The following is a 15611-nucleotide window of genomic DNA, read 5'->3' as shown; positions in this document are numbered from 1 at the left end:
AGAGCATGTGGAAGGTATAGGCCTATAGCCTCAGATTGTTGCATTGTTGAGTCATGGTTTGGAAGGACATGTGGAGTATTTGGCAGGGTGAGAGCTGCGATATAACAGTCAAGGACCCCTGGAATGTAAATTATTGTTTAGTGGTATTTTCTCTATTCTCATTAAGTTTACTGCCTCTGTTTAACAAAATGATTTACTATAGTTCAGAATCACAACATTTTATGTAATCAGATGTGTTTCTGCATTGTTTTTTTATGTAATCACACGAAGGGTGATTGCAGGAGTATTATAGTGTAAATGAATGAAATGAGACGAACAGACTGTAAATGATCAGATCAAAAGATTGTGGTTTTTTTATAGGAAAAGTTACTAAATACTAAATACTCTCATTCCATTTTCTATTTTTTTTTTTAATTCTACTGTTTATGAAGCATTCATCGCTGTAATTCAGCCCTTTTAACAAATGTATTATAAATGATCAATTAAATATTTTTACTGTATTCTTTAATTTATGGGAAATTAAAGTTGCATAACTCCAAAACAACATTTGGTGCAAACTTAATTTAGGCTAAATCTTCAACCCTCTGTTAACCCTACCGGGCAGGTGCCCTAAAATTCCATTAATATATTTGTTTACTTTGAATGTTATATATTTATGTTTATATATTCCTTTGAAATAACACAAGGTTTTAAACTATTCCAGTCCAAATTTTGGCAAGTGTTGCAAAAATTGCAATAAAATATTAGAAAATGAACATTCTTTATAAAATAAAACAGCACATATAATATGTATTTTATATAATATGAATAAATAAATATAAATAAATACCTTATGGTATGGTCACATTTTGAAAAAAAAGATTATTCTTTGTCTTTATCTTTTTTTATTATTATTATTATTTTTTTATTTATTTTTTTGGTTAGTGGATGCATATATACATGCAACAGGCATTAAGTCCCTTATGATCTCTATAACTCTACTGCATCACCTTTACATCTCAGCTTTTTGCCTCATGCAGTATTCATGTGTTATACAATAACTCCTTAATACAATTATCATGAAACTTTTATAAGATTGTTGTTTCCATGTTATTATGCTGTTAAGTTTATGGCTACATCTGGGCATATGAATGGTTTCATTAAAGTGTATATAAATGAAATACACTTGTTATGTCCCATAAATGTGTCATACATTTTTAATGAAGATAAATCATTACTCTAGGTTTATCTGGGCAATAAGTAAAGTTTCTGAAGCAGTACTTTATTCTAATCCACATAACTCTCTGATCTTTTGAATAAGGTCAAACCTCATTAACTTCCTCTCCCAGGGGTTTTCTGGAAAGCCTGCTTTATGTAACATAACACAAGATTGACTCATTTGGGCACAAGCTGTCAGAATGCAAAAACCTCCTTTGCTTAGAGATATCTTCCCTGGCTAGCACAGAGACAGAGATGATGGAAACTGACATTTACATAGTGTCTTATTGAAAGCAAACAAAATAAAGCAGTCGATATCACCAAAACTCACATTTTGCAAACTCAAAACCTCTAAAGCATTTTGTGTTATAATTTATAAAATCTGAAAAAAAGAAATTTAACTCATTGTTTAAAAATACTGCCAACTGAACTGAATCGGTCTTGATATGACTTTTTAATCATGAATCATTTGTGTTGGATAAATCCAAATTTTTGATTAAAGGGGTCATATGATGCTTTTTTAAAGATCATTATTTTGTGTATTTGGGGTAACAGAATATGTTGACATGCTTTAATGTTAATGTGTGCGCGCACACACACACACACACACATGACGTGCAAAAGTCCGCATTTGAACAGTCAGTAGCAAATATGTAAAGGGTTAGTTCACCCAAAAATGAAAATTGTAATTAATGACTCACCCTCATGTCGTTCCAAACCCGTAAGATCTCCGTTCATCTTCGGAGAACAGTTTAAGATATTTTTTAGATTTAGTCCGAGAGCTTTCTGTCCCTCCGTAAAAAAATGTATGTACGGTATAAGATGACCTGGCCTCCACAGTCACCGGACCTGAACCCAATCGAGATGATTTAGGGGTGAGCTGGACCGCAGACAGAAGGCAAAAGGGCCAACAAGTGCTAAGCATCTCTCGGGGAACTCCTTCAAGACTGTTGGAAGACCATTTCAGGTGACTACCTCTTGAAGCTCATCAAGAGAATGCCAAGAGTAGGGCTGCAACTAACGATTATTTTGATAATCGATTAATCTGTCGATTATTTTTACGATTAATCGATTAATCGTTTTATGTACTTATATTTTAGTTTTTTCCATTTTTTCCCCAAGTAAATTATTAATAAATGGTCTTTATCATTCAGCATAGATTTAAGAGATTGTAACCATTTTGCACTGTCATATCCTCATCAAAAATATACCTGGAGTTGTTTTATTGTGTTAGTAATCCTTTGTCGAACTCTTCTGCAATCAGAACACTGACCCATACTCTAGCAAATTTCACAAGGAGATTTCAAATAATGTTTTCACCATGGCAGTCCTTAGAGCTCCTAAAGTAGTTTAACATCCTGAACAAAGCTTATTAAGGAATCTTTCAGAACATATTTTCACGAAGAATAAGGATAAAACAATAAAATTGCAGTGCATTGTATTTTATTATTTACTGGGAAACAGCTTTATAGCTTTTGCTGTGAAATTGTAAACAATCCTTCAAAAAAAGTGCCAATGGCATGAAACCTGAATGGAACTCACAATTTAAAGTAAAATCCATCAGAAGGTTGTCCAGAAAAAAAATAGGACACACACAAAAAACCTGCTGTGTGAAAAAGAGCAGTGAATACTTAGAAAATAAGTGCATTTCAAATATCTACATTTACCTCTCTCATTCAGTCATAATTAGGCTGCACGACTGAATTTTGAACTGGTAAACGACAAACTGATCACAGAACATGTTTGTAAAGCTTTAAATGTTAACTGTTAAAAAGCAATGTTATCAGCTTTTACGACTAAACATTTGCAAACAACATTGTACTGGAGAATCTGCACAAATGAAAGTCTTAGGGGCCGTTCACAAATCGCGCCTAAAAACGCTAGGCGCGCCACTTTCTCCTTCTTTCCAAAGCGCTCGGGCAGAAGCGCCCCTGAGGCGTCTGCCTTTGCTAAGCAACCATGACGTGCTCTCTCCTTGAAGAAGCGGAAATTTCAGCAAAGGATAAATGGATTTGCAGCTCAAAAAATCGCTTGCAGTAGCTCTGCTACTAAATTTATTTCAAAATGGAAATCCATATACAACTATGATCAGCTGTTCCTTTCATCTTGACTGAGCTTTTAACGTTGTTACGGGAAAGGATGAAGCTGATTGGTTAGTTCTTGTCACATGACCCGCGGTGCGGTTGCGGCATTCGGAAAAGTTTAAATGTTTTTAACTCGATGCGGTGCGGTGTTGGAAATAACGAACTTGAGAGCGCAAAAGACGCGATATGTGAACGTCCCCTTAAACAGTGCAGTAGTGCAGAGTTTACAGGTTACTCTTCTTTTTTAAAGGCTCAATGTAAAGTACTCCCACATCACGCTGAATGACATGGCTGCAGAGACGCTGTTCGGGAAGCACGTGACATAAAACAAGGCCAGCTATTGGCTATTCGCTACTTCTCCTGTTGTACTGGCTGAGTAAAACCTCCGGTGGCTCATTACTGCCACACTTTGGTCACCGCAGATTTGAAATATGCACGAAATGAGCCGCTTACGGCAAATAAAAGTTATTTAGCAACGAATCGATGACTAAATTAGTTGACAACTATTTTAATAATCGATTTTAATCGATTAAATCGATTCGTTGTTTCAGCTCTAGCCAAGAGTGTGCAAAGCAGTAATCAAAGCAAAAGGTGGCTATTTGTTTATTGCACATAACGCCCAAAAAACACCCATTACTCATTAAGAGAATAGGGACAACCCGTTTAGACCATGAGCCCGGGCACGCCAACCGTTTTTCCACCGTTAAAATAGCAGAAGTGGATTTGGACACACCCTGAGTGCACCTGCGCTGTGCGCTTTACACTCTGGGTTTAGATCGTTAAAAAGGGCCCCATGTGACATCAGAGGGTCAGTTAGAATTTGTTGAAGCATCGAAAATACATTTTGGTCCAAAATGACTTTATTCAGCATTGTCTTCTGTTCCGGGACGTTTGAGGCTGCTGACATGTTTTCTGGTGCGCCCAATAACAAAAATAACACGTCAGCAGCGTTGTGGGCGTGAACGCGCTCACAACAGTACCGGAAAGGAAGACAATGCTGAATAAAGTCGTTATTTTTGGACCAAAATTTATTTTCGACGGTCTTACGGGTTTGGAACGACAAGTCATTAATAACATAATTTTCATTTTTCGGCGAACTAACCCTTTAAACTAATAACAAAACATACTTACAGTAGGCTAGCTGATTCTAAAGCACCAGACTGTTGTAGCAAAGTCAGAATTACTTCCTCTCATAGGTTCATGAAACGGTCATCCATAAAATGCATTGCTGCTGATAGTCACCAAATTAAACACATTTTCAGTGAGACTCATAGCCTCCTTTCCAATATCAAGAATTTACTCTGACAAAGATCCATTGATATAGATTGCCAAGATAACAATAACTGCTAATAATGTTTCAGTCTGTTACATACAATCTGTTCAATGTTTTATTGACTTTTTAAATCTAATTGAAAATCACTGAATTATGAATCCAATCAGTTCATTATCAGCACAAAGATGAACATTCCTAATAATTACTTGAAATGGACCAATATAACCAATATAACGATGTCATAATAACGTGATGAAAGTTTTGGGTCATAATAAAAAATTATATCAAATAGATAATTGTTCATTTGAAATGTCTTGGCAACTAAATGAAATAAATAACTTTGTAAATAGTAAAATAGTTTGTAAAAGTAAATATTAAAAATTATTACAATAGTATATGAATAATTAAAAAGTATATAAATCGTATTATAGAGTCAAGCTCTATTTGAATGATAAATTGCAAATGTTGCATATAGTCTTCTGATCCATGACAGTAGGGCTGGGTGATAAATCGATTTTATCGATTAACTCGAATGTGTAGTTTACATTGATTTGTTTGAATGAAAGTCGGCTCTTTTTAACATCTGCCCATCTGCTCAACCCTCCCCTCGTGCGTAGCGACATGCTGTCGAGCAGAGCATGTGAGCGAAGCTCTGCTACGTTTTCCGCTCTATTGACGTGCGCTCCACTCAGTCGCTCAGTCACACAAGCAAGCGCTCTGTTAATATTCAGCTCACCCGCAATAAACCAATTCCCACTCAGATCCCGCTCCAACATAAAATGTCTCTAGTAGGCCTAGTTGTTTACTGTTTGTACAGAAATTCTTTAATAATTGTCTAAAACTATGCATGCTGACAAATAATTTTTCAAAATGAAATTATTACATTCTTCTTAATTTTATTAATTGTATTAGGCTAATTAAAATGTATTCAATATATTAATCTAACCTTAGTAAACATAGCCTACCTAAAATGTAAAAACTAAAGAAGTGTATTTGATTTTCGTTCACTTTATTTCTGAGAAAATAGCTGCCATTGTTGTGCAATAGAACTTTCAAAACTTTCAAAACAGGCTCATTAAAACACAAACGCGAACACACACGAGATTAAATGTGCGTAGATCTTTACAAAATACACCTGGATTATAAAGCTCTGAAAAGCACACACAAGATAAAATGCACTTAAAGAATGCTTAGATTATGGACTGGGTTGAGCAAGCGGAGCAGAATCTTCTGAAAGACGCTCAGCGCTCTTGAGGAAATATTACCGCTCTGCTCACATGCTCCGCTCACATGCTCTGCTGTTGAGTCAGAGAGATGTTTTGCCCTATGAAATGAACAAAACCGCGGCAGCACAAGCACAGCCGACAAAAATCAACCTACAGCAGTGTTACTCGTTGCGCAGCTCGCCAAGCTTTACTTTTGTGGCTCGCATGGCAGTAAATAATACGATGATATGATCATACAATCAATACAGATATTTCATAAAAATATTAAAAACAAGCGGTGCTATAACATAACCCATTAAAAAACTCACACCATGTCTACACCGGGCACAAGTGGCACGATCCAAAAAAAGACAACAGAACCCAGTGATGTTGTCTACACTGGATGAGTCGTGATGCGACACAATCCCCATCAGTAAACTGATGCCTCGTTCTTTTCATGACGAAATGTACTGACACTATGTTCAGATGATTTGCAACTGTAGTGTGGTGCCATCAAGTTTATACAGACTTTTAGCGCAGCAGGGCGTGGCACGACAACTCTCGCGTCCCGTGTAGACACCGTTAAGTCAAAGTCAAAGTCAAAGTGAAGTGACATTCAGCCAAGTATGGTGACCCATACTCAGAATTTGTGCTCTGCATTTAACCCATCCAAAATGCACACACACAGAGCAGTGAACACACACACACACTGTGAACACACACCCGGAGCAGTGGGCAGCCATTTATGCTGCGGCGCCCGGGGAGCAGTTGGGGGTTCAATGCCTTGCTCAAGGGCACCTAAGTCGTGGTATTGAAGGTGGAGAGAGAACTGTACATGCACTCCCCCCACCCACAATTCCTGCCGGCCCGGGACTCGAACTCACAGCCTTTCGATTGGGAGTCCGACTCTCTAACCATTAGGCCACGACTTCCCAGTTAGTCTAACTGCTCCCACGACTGAGCAGTTAGACTGCTCTATTTACAAATAATTTATATAAAATAAATAAATAAATAAAAATACTAAACTAGCGGCATTACAAGATGGAAATATAGACTAGAAAATATATTTACACTTGCTCTGTCCTACGTCCATGACACTGCAGAGTTGCCAGTTTTAATCTGAACAGCTCTTAACGCCGAGTGTGCACTTGGATGGTTAGATGCATGATGGGCTAGTATATATATATATATAGCTTAAGGTCTTTCCAGCATTGAGGTTATACTGTTTTTTTATTATTATTTATTTTTTTGACTGGTAAATGATAAAGAATGATAGTCCCTTTTGCTTTGCATTGCATATCAGGGATGACAGATTGATAAAAAAAAGACATGCTATTTGTGACTAGATGTAACTTTTGATACTTTACGGTAAAAGGGGCCCTCTGGTTGACTTTTGCCCTAGTGCAGCTCCCATGGAAAAAAAAATAAAAATAAATAGTGAAGACCTCTGACAGTCTTACAAACTGTATCCAGTATGATATGAATGTTATGTCACATTTTATGTTATGTAACGTTTTGCCGGTTTACAATGGCAGGGCCTGCCATCGTGTCTTTTTGGCTTGTTGTGTCTGATTGAACTTTAACCCCAAGGGGGAAATCCAGATCAAATTCCTGAGGGTAAAATCAAAACAAAATAGAGTTAAAACTTAAAACTTTTGAACAATTTCTTTGTCATCTGCATATTGATTTTAAGTAGGGAGGACAAATATCGATTTAAATCATAAATCAGATTTTTTGTGAAAAAATTGGGGATTTTTTTTTTTAGGCCATATCGCCCAGCCCTACTTGTTAGGTTCCATTTGTGGTTTTGTTATGTCTTTCATGTTATGTGACCCACTGGTCCTCTGTTCACAGGTAGTTATTGTGTCCCGATGTGTGAGATTATAGCCGTTCAGGAAAAAGAAGATGACTCTCCATGTAAAAACACTGGGAAATGGCAGAAGGTTCCTCAGAGCCCAGCGGACTCCTGCCAGCACGCTTTCACAGGTACACCAGCATAATCAGACTGTCATCTGCTTATCTGGCCCTGATAACAGGGGAATACATAGTTTGTTCCTTTGTCTATATGATCATATCTATATGTCGTGAGTGTATTATCAAAACGATACTGATCATACAAGTCACCTTTTACCTAGTTTTTGGAATAATGTGGCATTTTCGTTTGTGTTTCTCTTCAGTGTTCTATGTAGAGAGGACAAGGCAGCACTGCTGGTGGTGCAGCAACGTGACTTTCCACTGCTCTGAACATTCCCTGTGTCTGCTCTGGGTCCAAACTATTAGGGAACAACTTGCATTGATGAGTGTGTCTTTTATTTTTGTATAATATAAAAATGTACTATTGTAAACTAACAACGCTATTCATAAACTATAGCAAAAAAGACAAGTTATTGTTTATAGGTATTATAAACTTCCCTTTTAATATGCATTTTAATTAGCCAAAACAGACATTTTTGTTAACCAAAGGTTTTTTTTTTTTTTTTTTTTTTTTTTTTTTTTTTATCTGCTAGTAACTCCGCCAAAATAGAATCTCATCAAAATAAATGTAAATATCAAATATGTTGTGATTTGACAGTGTTTGCTTAGACACAGAAAATAATTGTAAATTTGAAAAAACCCAGAACTTTTATTATCAATCCTATGGATAGGTTGGGGGTGTTTTGAACCTAGTGTAGGCACAAGTAGAGTTTTGGTCTTCTCTATGTTGTCACATCAGATTAAGTTTTTCAAAAGCAACTTAATGAAGTAGTTTTGAAAGCCTAGGAAGACAAAAACTCACTTTTAATGCTCTGCCCGCCTCTCATTCCGCAGCCAATCGACCGAAGAACTTGCTAGTGTACATCAACCCCTACGGAGGAAAACAACGTGGGAAGCAGATTTACGACCATAAAGTGGCCCCCATCTTTTCCCGGGCTTCCATTTCCACCGACGTGATTGGTGAGTGCCCGTCAGCCGCCTGCATTAACATTTAAATAAAAAATGAGCTTTTATGCTTCGCAAATAGATCTCCGTTGGCAAATGGCCTCACCTGCCAACCCATCCCACGAATATGATTTTATTTACAGCGCCATCTATCACAGGAGCTGGCCATAATGCAAACTGTGATAGTCGATAAACATAGGAATGCAAATACATCCATTATTTATTAAGTTTGAGGGAGGAAGACCCTGGGCTTGTGTGAATATTGGCTGTTGGAGCTAAAGCTTACAGGCTTACTCAGCAGTTGCTTGAGGGTATTCTTTTTATGACCATGCGGACATTTCGTAAATGGTAAAGTACATGTCTGGCTGGACAAATACCATTCAAACCAAATCATTAGAGGAGCCAAACAAGATGTTCTGCCGACAGTTTAATAAGCTCCATACATCACCTTTGGCGTATATCATCAACGTGATCCACAGGGCTCGGTCCTAGGCCCCATTCATTTTCAGCACATCCCTCCGAGTTACGGCTTTACATCAGTGCTGATGGTAAAGAACCGGTAATGAAATGTACTGGGGATTGTTTTTCACCGTGACTTCAGCTTCATCATTTGATGTGGCTGATTGATGGTCTCCATCAAGCCAGCAGAAAAATGCAATTTAACTGCCAGATGAACATAATGATGTTTCTCCCCCTCTGCTCAGCCTCGCTGTCATTGTCCCCGTTAACAATGGCTTTTTCTCTTTTGTTTCTATAGTTACAGAGCGTGCAAATCATGCCAGGGACCACTTGAAGACAGAGGCTGATCTGAAGAAGTATGATGGGTGAGTGGGCATCCTGCTGGGAGATCATGGTCGCTGTGCGGCGACTCTTAATTTGCCCACCGAGGAACGCGTCCTCTGCCGCACAGCTCAGATTAAAATTTGCACATCAATGAACATCAGTCTGGCACTGCGGCAGATGACGGCGGGCAGCTTGGGAAATGACAACTGAAAATGGAGTGGCTTTTGGTGACAGCAACATGGATGTTGCTTCATAGCTGGGCCAGAGGCTGTATTCACAAAACAACTCTGACTGTTGCGTCTGGATCTTTTTTCTTTACTTTTTAACATTTCTGTGAACAAGAGTTTAGACACAAATTTCATTCATTTTGCACTCTACCTTTCACTGAAGAAAATTTAGTTTTAAACAAATATGCATTGATGTGATCAATGTATTCTCTCAATGCAGTGTGGTGTGTGTCGGAGGTGATGGCATGTTCAGCGAGATTATGCATGGCCTCGTCTCCCGTATGCAGCAAGAAGCAGGTGTGGATGAGAACTCTATTGAGGAGACCCTTATACCGTGTGGACTTCGCATCGGCATCATTCCTTCAGGTTGGTCTATAGTCAAGTCAAGTCAAGTCACCTTTATTTATATAGCGCTTTAAACAAAATACATTGCGTCAAAGCAACTGAACAACAATCATAAGGAAAACAGTGTGTCAATAATGCAAAATGATAGTTAAAGGCAGTTCATCATTGAATTCAGTGATGTCATCTCTGTTCAGTTAAATAGTGTCTGTGCATTTATTTGCAATCGAGTCAACGATGTCGCTGTAGATGAAGTGACCCCAACTAAGCAAGCCAGAGGCGACAGCGACAAGGAACCGAAACTCCATCGGTGACAGAATGGAGAAAAAAACCTTGGGAGAAACCAGGCTCAGTTGGAGGGCCAGTTCTCCTCTGACCAGACGAAACCAGTAGTTCAATTTCAGGCTGCAGCAAAGTCAGATTGTGCAGAAGAATCATCTGTTTCCTGTGGTCTTGTCCTGATGCTCCTCTGAGACAAGGTCTTTACAGGGGATCTGTATCTGGGGCTCTAGTTGTCCTGGTCTCCGCTGTCTTTCAGGGCAGTAGAGGTCCTTTCTAGGTGCTGATCCACCATCTGGTCTGGATACGTACTGGATCCGGGTGACTGCAGTGACCCTCTGATCTGGATACAGACTGGATCTGGTGGCTACGGTGACCTCCGAATAAGAGAGAAACAGACAAATATTAGCGTAGATGCTATTCTTCTAATGATGTAGCAAGTACATAGGGTGTTATGGGAAGTGTTCCCAGTTCCGGTTTACCTAATTAATGCAGCCTAAAAATCCTTTAACGGATTTGGATATTAAAAGCATATTAGTATGTATTAACTAGTATTAATGTAGTATTAATGTAATGTATGTATTAATTAGTATGTATGCATGGATTAACATTTCTGCATTTGACATTGAGAGCATAGGCCGTAATTTAGATATATTTTTGAGATGGAAAAATGCATTTTTACAAATTCTAGAAACGTGGCTTTCTAAGGAAAGATTGCGATCAAATAGCACACCTAGGTTCCTAACTGATGACGAAGAATTGACAGAGCAACCATCAAGTCTTAGATAGTTCTTTAGGTTATTACAAGCAGAGTTTTTAGGTCCTATAATTAACATCTCTGTTTTTTTTTTCAGAATTTAGCAGTAAGAAATTACTCGTCAACCAGTTTTTTATATCAACTATGCATTCCATTAGTTTTTCAAATTGGTGTGTTTCACCGGGCCGCGAAGAAATATAGAGCTGAGTATCATCAGCATAACAGTGAAAGCTAACACCATGTTCCCTGATGAGATCTCCCAAGGGTAACATATAAAGCGTGAAGTGTAGCGGCCCTAGTACTGAGCCTTGAGGTACTCCATACTGCACTTGTGATCGATATGATACATCTTCATTCACTGCTACGAACTGATGGCGGTCATATAAGTACGATTTAAAACATGCTAATGCACTTCCATTAATGCCAACAAAGTGTTCAAGTCTATGCAAAAGAATGTTGTGGTCAATTGTGTCAAACGCAGCACTAAGATCCAATAAAACTAATAGAGAGATACACCCACGATCAGATGATAAGAGCAGATCATTTGTAACTCTAAGGAAACAGTCTCAGTACTATGATACGGTCTAAATCCTGACTGGAAATCCTCACATATACCATTTTTCTCTAAGAAGGAATATAATTGTGAGGATACCACCTTTTCTAGTATCTTGGACAGAAAAGGGAGATTCGAGATTGGTCTATAATTAACTAGTTCTTTGGGGTCAAGTTGTGGTTTTTTGATGAGAGGCTTAATAACAGCCAGTTTTAAGGTTTTGGGGACATATCCTAATGACAATGAGGAATTTATAGTCAGAAGAGGATCTATGACTTCTGGAAGCACCTCTTTTAGGGAGCTTAGATGGTATAGGGTCTAACATACATGTTGTTGGTTTAGATGATTGTGACGAGTGGGGCGGGGCCGAGGGACATGGGAGCGAGGCCGGGGGGAGTGATTGGAGAGAGGACCAGGCCTGGGCTTTTAGTTGTGTTTTGGGTTTTATTTGCGCGCACCAGTCGTCCGTGAGGGGCTGGTGCGCTGTTTTTGTGTTTATTTTGTTATTAAAATGTTTTTGATTGTCCGCCGGTTCCCGCCTCCTTCTTCCGGATGAGTATGAAGGTTAAATCATTACAGTGGTGCCGAAGCCCGGGAGAAGGAGGGACGCGCTGCTGAAGATCCCTCGCCGCTGTGGTGAATCCGCGGTGCCATCGAGCTGGCGAGGAGGGTGCCGCCATGGACGCTCGAGGCGGTGGGCTGGAGCGAGTTGCCGGGGACGGGCGAGCTTGCTACCGGCCACCCACGATGTGGAGAGACGGCTGCCGTCCGTGAGGGAGCGGAGGAGTCGGCGCCGTTCGCCAGGTGGCCGGAGCCTGCTACCATCCGCCGGAACGGGGAGGAGCAGGGAACGGGGGACTCCTGCCGGCTGCCCAAAACCGGAGGAGCCGTCGCCGTCCACCGGGCGGCGGAGGAGTGTCGTGCCGTCCGCCGAGGGCCGTCCAGTGCCACCGCCAGGCACCGCGGAGGAGCTCGCCCAGCTGGTGGAGGGCCGAGCAGCGGTGCGTCTGGGAACCGGAATTTTTTTTTTTTTTTTTTTTCCTCTCTCCCCTCTCTCGTCTCTGTCGCTCCTCCTTCCATCTCCTTTTCTCTTGCCTCGTCTTGTCCTACCCCCAGGTTCCCGCAGGTCCCCGTGAGCGGCCCCCCCGGAGGGAGGGGGGGGGGTAGAGCGCAGTCTCGGGAGTACCCCCCGGCCTGCGAGGGGCGATGGGGGTATGTGACGAGTGGGGCGGGGCCGAGGGACATGGGAGCGAGGCCGGGGGAGTGATTGGAGAGAGGACCAGGCCTGGGCTTTTAGTTGTGTTTTGGGTTTTATTTGCGCGCACCAGTCGTCCGTGAGGGGCTGGTGCGCTGTTTTTGTGTTTATTTTGTTATTAAAATGTTTTTGATTGTCCGCCGGTTCCCGCCTCCTTCTTCCGGATGAATATGAAGGTTAAATCGTTACAATGATTTAACAAGTTTATACAATTCTTCCACTCCTATAGTAGAGAATGAGTGGAACTGTTCCTCAGGGGGTCTATAGTGCACTATCTGATGCGATACTGTAGCTGACGGCTGAATGGTTGCAATTTTATCTCTAATAGTATCGAAGTAAAGTAAAAAAAAAATTAGAAGTAAAGTAGTTCATAAAGTCATTACTGCTGTGGTGTTGGGAAATGTCAACACTTGTTGAGGCTTTATTTTTTTCGTTAATTTAGCCACTGTATTGAATAAATACCTGGGGTTATGTTTGTTTTCTTCTAAAAGAGAAGAAAAGTAATCGGATCTAGCAGTTTTTAATGCTTTTCTGTAGGATAGGTTACTTTCCCGCCAAGCAACACAAAATACCTCTAGTTTTGTTTTCCTCCAGCTGCGCTCCATTTTTCGGTCTGCTCTCTTTAGGGTGCGAGTATGCTCATTATACCATGGTGTCAAACTGTTTTCCTTAACCTTCCTTAAGCGTAAAGGACCAACTGTATTTAAAGTGCTATAAAAGAGATAGTCCATAGTTTTTGTTACATCGTCAAGTTGTTCTGAGGTTTTGGATATGCTAAGGAATTAGGATACATCAGGAAGATAACTTAAAAAGCAGTCTTTTGTGGTAGAAGTGATGGTTCTACCATACTTGTAACAAGAAGTAGAATTTACAATTTTGGCTATATGAAGCTTGCACAAAACTAAATAATGATCTGAGATATCATCACTTGGCTGCATAATTTCAACACTATCAACATCAATTCCATGTGTCAGTATTAAATCTAGAGTATGATTTCGACAATGAGTAGGTCCTGAAACGTGTTGTCTAACCCCAATAGAGTTCAGAATGTCTATAAATGCTGATCCCAATGCTTGAATCTTTTTCATTATCAACATGGATATTAAAATCACCAACTATTAAAACTTTATCTGCAGCCAGCACTAACTCGGATGTAAAATCACCAAATTATTTAATAAAGTCTGTATAGTGCCCTGGTGGCCTGTATACAGTAGCCAGTACAAACATCACAGGGGATTTATCATTAGCATTTGTTTCTCTGGATAATGTTATATGAAGCACCAGAAGAAGAATAGAAGTTTTTCCCAATCCTGGTACTGGAGCATGTACCAAACACATTTTGTACATGTCCCCTCACACAGTTCATTTTATGGTCAGTCTATTAACAACTTGATGAGCTGAATCAGGTGCATTAGATAAAGGAGGCATCCAAAATGAGCAGTGTTGGTGATGCTCCAGGACTGAGAATCACTTGTCTACAGTCACAAATCTATATAGCCAAGAACTCGTCCTCAGAATGGATTTCATTGCTTTTTCATGCTCGGCACTTCCTTGGCAGTGTTCCTGGAAGCATCTGTCACTCAGGGTTCCATTACAGCGTTTGTGTTTTGAGATATTTCCAAGTCATTGTAAGTTTTACACCTGCAAATGGGCACAGCTGCATAATAGAGGAGAACTGCAGGAGATTATAGCTCTCTTCCAAAACCTAGTGAGCTGCCTAGAACGCATGTTTAGGCATCAGAGGTTCACTCATGATATAAAGGCTGTTCAACAAATGGAAAGGAACATTATGTTGCCTTTGATGATACTGTGTTTTGATCAAATTTTAGTGGGCTGTTCACACAGAACATGTCTGTGTCTGTGTGTGCACTGCTATTTTTAAATAGTGGGTCTCTGTAAAGTTGCTAGTTGAATATCTTTGGCTGTTATAAAGCATCTTGTTTTGTATTTTATTTATTTTTTTATCTCAGTTCTAAATGTATTTATTTATTTATTTTGTCTAGGTTTTTTAAGTTTTAATACATTGTTATTGGCAGCACTGCATGTATCATTTGTGGATAATCTGCAGTTAACACTGTCACCAAAAAAAAAATATATATATATATATATATATATATATTAAGCAGCAAAACGTTGATAATAATAAGAAATGTTTATTGAGTACCAAATCAGCATATTATGAATATTTTTTGACACTAATAACTGTAGTATTGACTACTAAAAATTCAGCTTTGCTTTCACAGGAATAAATAAAACTTTAGAATATAGTAGAATTGGAAACATGCATTTAAAATTTTAATAGCATATTATAATATAACTGTAAATACATTTTTAAAATGCAGCCTAGGTAAGAGGATTATTTCGAAAATATTAAAAAAAAAACTTTGGATGTAAGTGTATAATCTCTCACACACATACATAAAGCTTAAAAATATACAACATACTGCACTTTAAGCTTTTTAAAGCAAGAGAATGGGAAAGAAAAATACTTGGGCAAAACAGGTTATTAATAAATGACCATCCTGAAAGAGCACAAGCAGAACATATAGACGATTGTCATGCACTGCAGAATGCCCTTCACAAGAGCCCTGCAAGCAATTGATAACTTAATGACTGTGGCTTATCAAATCGTGTTTTCTGATATTACTGTTTGCCATATAAACCAGACAATGTCGAAACCTTAGGAGTCCATGTTATCAGTCATGTTATCAGCGTGTGTAATTCTGTCTATTTATGG

General features: G+C 39.2%; 1 protein-coding gene across 1 annotated transcript in view; it reads left to right on the top strand.

The window, feature by feature from the left end:
* cerk (ceramide kinase) overlaps positions 1 to 15611 on the top strand; it is a 36232-nt gene that overhangs the window by 11646 nt on the left and 8975 nt on the right. The window contains exons 2-6 of the mRNA XM_059511501.1: positions 7614 to 7745; positions 7937 to 8059; positions 8568 to 8693; positions 9436 to 9502; positions 9909 to 10054. Of these exons, the coding sequence (XP_059367484.1) occupies positions 7614 to 7745; positions 7937 to 8059; positions 8568 to 8693; positions 9436 to 9502; positions 9909 to 10054 (594 nt within the window). The remainder of the gene's footprint in view (positions 1 to 7613; positions 7746 to 7936; positions 8060 to 8567; positions 8694 to 9435; positions 9503 to 9908; positions 10055 to 15611) is intronic.

This window comes from Carassius carassius, chromosome 26 (assembly GCF_963082965.1).
Source record: "Carassius carassius chromosome 26, fCarCar2.1, whole genome shotgun sequence".
Classification (NCBI taxonomy): domain Eukaryota; kingdom Metazoa; phylum Chordata; class Actinopteri; order Cypriniformes; family Cyprinidae; genus Carassius; species Carassius carassius.
This window is presented reverse-complemented; position numbering and strand designations above follow the sequence as displayed.